The sequence below is a fragment of the Dendrobates tinctorius genome, unplaced genomic scaffold, assembly GCF_039654945.1.
Source record: "Dendrobates tinctorius isolate UK_male_01 unplaced genomic scaffold, ASM3965494v1 ptg000286c, whole genome shotgun sequence".
Taxonomy (NCBI): domain Eukaryota; kingdom Metazoa; phylum Chordata; class Amphibia; order Anura; family Dendrobatidae; genus Dendrobates; species Dendrobates tinctorius.
The window spans coordinates 519,032-525,893 of NW_027361953.1; the positions used below are offsets into that span (position 1 = coordinate 519,032).

Consider the following 6,862-nt stretch of genomic DNA (forward strand, 5'->3'; position numbering starts at 1 on the left):
TCCTACCAATTGCACACATCTCAGTGTTGGAGCTGGGGGGTGCCATCCTGTGATTGATGGATAAATGTCTGACATTTTATTACCTCTGAAAGAAGCACAACTTTATTGGGAATGTGAAATCCCTATAAAGATGGCGCTTATCAGATTGCAGATCACTGCGGGTATGTAGGTGTAAGGGAACCTGCCATGTGATATAAGGCTAATAACGTGCAGATATGGGGCTAATCTGCAGGCTAATAGCGCTCTGACACCGTGCGTCCCCCGCACTGAGAGCCCCGCTGCCAGGAGGAAATGGACGTTATTCCCCCAGGCCGCGTTAGGGTCTCAGTCACCGCTCTGTGCATATGAAATGGTGAAATAACGTTTGTTTCCTTCTCCGATTCCTTCACAGTCTCCATCATCTTCCAATGTTACAGGTCTCCTTTATCACAGAGAAATAAATAGAGAAGAAATCTTTGGCCACAACGATCAAAGGTATGTGTGGAGAAAAAAGGGCACAGAATTTCAGGAAAAGAACATCTTGCTGACCATGAAGCATGGGGTGGATCCATCATAGTTTGGAGTTGTGTTGCAGCCAATGGCACAGGGAACATTTCATGGGTAAAGGGAAGAATGGATTCAATGAAATGAAATGTCAACAAATTCTTGATGCAAACATAACACCATCTGTAAAAAAGCTGAAGGTGAGAAGAGGATGGCTTCTACAAATGAATAATGATCCTAAACACACGTCAAACTCCACAATAGATGACCTCAAAAGGTTTTATATTGTCCCTCACAGTCCCCTGATCTGAACATCATTGATAATCTGTGGCTAGACCTCAAAATAGAAGTGGATGCAGAACGATTAAGGAATCTCACAGAACTGGGAGATATTTCCTAAGGAAGAATGTATGAAAATCCCTCACACAAGAACTGAAAAACTCTTGTCTGGTTACAAAAAGCATTTACAAACTGTGATACTTTCAAAAGGGGGCGCTACTAGGTACTAACTATAACTACTCATGGAAAAACAATGCATTCTTAGACTGTCATCTAATAGCAGAACATGCTAAATCGTAATAAGCATACTACCAGAGTGTATGTACAAGGGGATAATCTATAATGTATTATCACACCCAAAGACCAACGAAAAAACGATCCAACGTCCCAAATATTTATGTAATGTGCAAATGTTTATTAATTAATGGCTAAATCAGGTACAAGGAGAGAAGGGACGGATAAAACATGCATGCCTGCACGGGCATGGGCACACATACAAGAATCACCAATTCATGTGGTAATACAAACACTGTCATTTATGGATTTATTGCTTATCGTTATATAAATATTTGGGATGTTGGATCATTTTCTCGTGGTCTTTGGGTATAACAGGTACTAACCATGCAGGACGCCTAAACTTTTGCTGTGGTCCATTTTCCTTTTAGTAATTTTTAAAATGTAAATAATTACAACATTTTTTCTTCCCTAAAATACAGGAAATTTGTCATCTTTAACTTTAGGCATTTTAGCTATCATTTCCGCTTCAATTTGCTTAACTGTTCACAATAGCAGTAATTTTGACCAGGGTGCCAAAACTTTTACATGTCATTGTAAGACAGGAGAGAGAAAGGACCCCTCTGTCCATAACAGCTTAAACTCCATGAGAGAGAGAGTGAGAGAGAGGACCCCACTGACCATAAGAGCTTACATTCTACAGGAGAGGACCTCACTGACCATAAGAGCTTACACTCTACAGAAGAGAGAGAGGACCTCACTGACCATAAGAGCTTACACTCTACAAGAGAGAGAGGACCTCACTAACTATAAGAGCTTACACCACTGTACCAGATAGGATAATCCACCAGATGTCATAGCTGTGGGGCATTTTTAAAAGGTCCACGTGGACACGCTGCAATACATTATCCCTCTCTCTGATGTTACGGCAGTGCGGGGAATGGTGTCAGGCAAGTTTTTTTTTTATTGTGAAACACTAATCACATTTTAGAGTATGAATTCATGTGAAACCATGAATTTCAGGAAATTGGACTCACTCTCGATCCTCTGCGGTTTGATCCACTCACATCTAATATATATGCATATATACCCCTTTCCCACCTTAGACGTATAGGTACATCCAAGGTCGTCTCCTCCTGTCGCTGTAGGCTCCAACAGCAGCTGGTAAAATCACGATCCACCCGCAGCTAGCATCGTGTTAAATGCCGCTGTCAATCTCTGACAGCGGCATTTAACATGATCGCGCCGGAAACCTGCCACAAACCCCGCCCATCGGCTCACGTTTCACATGACTGTGGGTCGCCGATGGGTTGGTATGACAACCCGGGGTCTGCAGGAGTCCCCTGTGGTTGTCATTGTCTGATAGCCATGAGCGCCCCCCAGTGGTCGGTGCGCAGAGCTGATGAGCATTTTAGTTACACATAGCAGGGCTAAAGGCCCTTCTATGTGTGGAACAAGCGATCAGAAGATCGCAGCTTCATGTCTCTTAAGGGGACTATTAAAGCAAGTAAAAAATGTTTTAAAAATATTAAGAAATAAGCAAATAAATAAAAGTTTATATCACCCCCATTCCCAATAAAACAATAAATAAATTATTCACATATTCAGTATCGCCGCGTTCAGATTCGCCTGATCTATCAATATATAAAAATTATTAATCCGATTGGTAATTGACGTAATGAGAGAAAAATCAACTCTGCAGAATTACAGTTTTTTTCGTCTCCGCAATATTGGATTACAATGCAATAACGGGAGATGAAAAGATCGTATCTGCACCAAAATGGTATTAGTAAAAATGTCAGCTCAGCGAGCAAAGAATAAGCCCTCACTCCACCCGAGATCACGGAAAATGGAGACGCTACGGGTATCGGGAAATGGGGACTTTTTATTTTGAAATATTGGATTTTTTTAAATAAAAAAGAACCTAGACATGTTTGGTATGTACAAATTCGTAATGACCTGGAGAATCATAATGGCAGGTCAGTTTTAGTATTTGGTGAACATGGTAAAAAAAGGAATAAAAAACAATTGTGGAATTGCACTTTTTTTGCAATTTCACCGCAGTTTGATTTTTTTCCCATTTTGCAGTACACTATGTGGCAAAAGCTATGGTGTCAATCAAAAGTACAACTCGTCCCGCAAAAAACCAAGCCCTACACGGCCATATTGATGGAAAAATAACAACGTTATGGCTCTTGGAAGAAGGGGAGCAAAAAAAACAGAAACTTAAAAATGGAAAATCCCAAGGTGGTGAAGGGGTTAATTGATGTGATCTGCAGAAACTACTGGGTCACTTTATTATTATGGCGGAATTACAATTTGTTTTTCACCGTTTCACTTCACTTGGGATTATTTTCTCACCCATTCTTCAGCACATTATGTGGTAACATGAAGAGAGACTTTCATAATTACATTTCATCCTGCAAAAATCCGTCATGTGGAAATAATGTTTTATGGTTTCTGGAAAGGAAAAAGGAAAGAAGCTAGTAAAATGTCCCAGTCTCCAAGGGGTTAAGAGGTGTCACGTAGAGGAGATCCCAGGATTATACATTACACATCAATAGGGCGAGGGTCTCCTGCATCTCCTCGCTCTCCACACAGGTCATTAGGATGGTCACCTAAGGCTCTTTCTAGCCGGGAGGGGATGGATCTGAGGAAACCGTGTTGGAAATCCGGTGTCAGAAACACATAAATGATTGGATTCAGGCAGCTGTTCAGACAAGCCAGGCTGGTAGTAATGGTGGGTACAGTATATATTGCTATGTAATACCCATAATAGGATGGTATATAATATTTATAATACACTAATATTATTGGCCAGATGTAATATGGAAACCAGCAGATGAAGAAACATGATATAACAGCAGTGATGATCCTGGAGGATCTCTGAGATCTCTGGGATCTCTTACTTTTTCTAAGTTTGCAAAAAATGGTGACATAAGAGGTGACGATGATGAGAAACGGGATCACACACATTATAACTAATCTGATCCACTGCATGGTCTCATCTAACTCTTGGTTATAAGGATATGTGTAATAACCATATAGACACCATTCTTGTAGATAACCTACATGGTATCTATACACATAATACACCGCACCGGCCACAGTGACGCTCAGCCCCCAGATGATCGCTGCACTGATTCTCACCAGGCTACGAGATCTATGAACTTTGGCCCAGAATGGCCACATGACGGACACCCAGCGGTCAATACTCATGGCCGTCAGGAGGAGAACACTGGCGCTCATGTTCACATTAAACAGAAAGATGTTCACTATACAATAAGCAATTTCTGGGCTGTATGAGGGCACTGTAGCCCACTCAGCAATTCTCAGGGGGAGAGATGAGCAGCACAGGAAGTCGGCGATGGCCAGGTGGAGGAACCACACGGCACTGATTGTGTTCTTCATCCTGAATCCGGCAATCCAGATGACTAATCCATTACCGATAATCCCGAGAGCAAAAACAATGCTGAATAATGTAATGGACGTCTTCTGCATGATCTTATAAAAAAAATCTATCTTGTCGTATTCGCCAGGTGACCTGAGAAGACAGAACAGGGCAGACATTAGGGGAATGAAGACTTTCTAGTTTCATCAGTTTCTCGCTTGTACATGGAGGACGGGGGCTGACATCACAGTGGGATCACAAGGTGGAGCAGTTTTAATACAAATGTTTCCCTGCGTTTCACCTGTAAAGTCTCTGAGGTTCCCGCGATCTCCTGCACACAGCTCGGGTTTTTCTCCGCAGTATTTCGTACAGTACCTTGGTTTCTGCAGAATGCAGCATGTCACTTATTTCAGCATTATTTCTGCATTTTTCAGCCATTAAAAGCAATAGGGGTGCGAAAAACACTGAAAAAATGCTGGAAAATCGCAGATATCAGATTTGCTGCATTTTTGGTGCCAAAACCTGATGAACTTGAATCTGATTTTTTTATGCACTAAACTTTATCAACATGAACAAGAGACAAATGTACCCTGTTTCTTACTGCTGAGAGAGCAGGTTTTTCCTGCAGAAAAAAAAAATGCATCAAAAACGCAACGTGTGAATATGGACTAATATAGAAGCAAACAAGAACAAAATAAGAGCAAAAAAAACAAAATTTAAAGGGATGAAAGATACAAGCAAAATAAAGGGTGGAAACGGTTAAGGAGAATCGGGAAGGAAAAATATTAAGGAACATGGAGAAAAGAGAAACATTAAAAATTACAGGGATAGAAGGAAAATGAAAAAGCTTGGTCTGCACAGGACAGGCAGGGAAAGGGTTACAGGGCACAGATAAGATCCCTTATATATAAAACATATAGGAGGTAGGAGAGAAGAGAAGGAATCGGAAAGGCAAGGAAAGAAAAGGGAAAGGAAGAACAGCTGTAACCAGGAGGAGACAAGACTATAGAGAAATACTGACTGTTACATAATGGAGATACTGTCTGCTGGAGTCTAATAGCGGCGCAGTTTTCATGGAATCACAGCCACTTTGCTTGTACACCAGACACAGCAGAACATTCATGTAAAAACAGCAGAAAATACGCAGCATTTACGCTACATGTGAACACGGTCTAAATGTCCAAGCAACGTGGACGTGATTCCATGAAATCTCCGCTCTCTGAGGTCTGAAGATGCTGCTGAACTCTGCGGTTTTGGTGCTTTGTTTCTCTATAGGCTTCTTCTGGAAAAAAACACACATAAAACACTGTTAGGCTATGTGCACACGTTACGGATTTGCCTGTGGAATTTTCTGCTCAATTTCTTCCTCTCTTAGCAGAAAACGCAGTTGAAAATCAGCGCATTTTTGATGCGGATTTTCATGTATTTTTTCCATGAGGATTTGTAAGCTAAATAAAGATATGTTATTTACCAAAAAAAAGAAGAGAATTGTGATGTCGTTTCTTTGTCCAACCTCTTCTTTTACATGCTCCATTGAAGACCATAATATCATCACTAGAGTTGAGCGAAACGGGTCGGACAAATTGAAAAGTCGCCGACTTTCACCAAAGTTGGGTTTCATGAAACAAAACCCAACTATAGCATGAGGTCGGCCACGAGGTTGGTGGCCAGAGCGCCAAAGTCGCGTTTCAAAAGATGCTTCAGCGCCCTTTTTCAGCCAATCAGCAAGAACGGACACTGAGGGCAACGTGATGACATAGGCAGCGGTCACCACCATCTTTGAGAAGGGCAAACAAGTGATTGGCTGGCTTTGTGTGGTGTCACAGGGGGTATAAAAGGGTGTGCACGCCGACCGCCATCTTACTTATGCTGATCTCAGAATAGGGAGAGCTGCTGCTACTGCTGATTCTGTAGGGAGAGCGTTAGGCAGGGAAGAAGATACCAAAAACTGCTTCTGCTGCGGTTTTGCCTGTACAACACACCAGTCACTATGCAGTGCAAGGGGAGGCTCTATTTTGGTGCATCAGCTCTGTTGGTTATTAGGCTGCCTTATAATGCTCCCTGATAGCTGCATTGCTGTTTTCACACAGCTGAGCAAACTGCTTTTTTAAAAGCAAAAATACTTTTCATCCTCTTTTTTGCCCAGTTACCAAGCGTTCATTTTTCCACACTTTTGTGTGCAGCAGTCCTGCTTATTAGGCTGCCTGCTGCCATACTTGGGGCTGAGAGCATCATTTTCAGCTTGCTAAAATCTCTAGGGAGAATCAAATTCTCCCCAGTCCTATATAGACATTTTATACACCATCCAATTTCAGCCTTTTATATTGAGGTGTAATCTACACTGGGCCTGAGATATTAGTTCAGTGTCCTCAAGTCTGTAGGGAGATTCCAATTTTCCCCAGTCCTATATAGACATTTTTTACACCATCCAATTTCAGCCTGTTATATTGAGGTGTAATCTACACTGGCCCTGAG

The 6,862-nt window shown here is 41.7% G+C and overlaps 1 protein-coding gene across 1 annotated transcript; it reads right to left on the reverse strand.

Annotated features, from left to right (window-relative positions):
- Window positions 1-3,546: 3,546 nt before the first annotated feature.
- LOC141072813 (formyl peptide receptor 2-like) lies at window positions 3,547-4,497 on the reverse strand. Its single transcript, XM_073559973.1, has one exon. The coding sequence runs from the start codon at window positions 4,495-4,497 to the stop codon at window positions 3,547-3,549; it is 951 nt and encodes a 316-aa protein (XP_073416074.1).
- Between the last annotated feature and the right edge of the window lie 2,365 nt (window positions 4,498-6,862).

Excerpts from the sequence above, each read along its gene's own strand:
- LOC141072813 (XM_073559973.1), bottom strand. The coding sequence starts at position 4,497 with ATGCAGAAGACGTCCATTACATTATTCAGCATTGTTTTTGCTCTCGGG.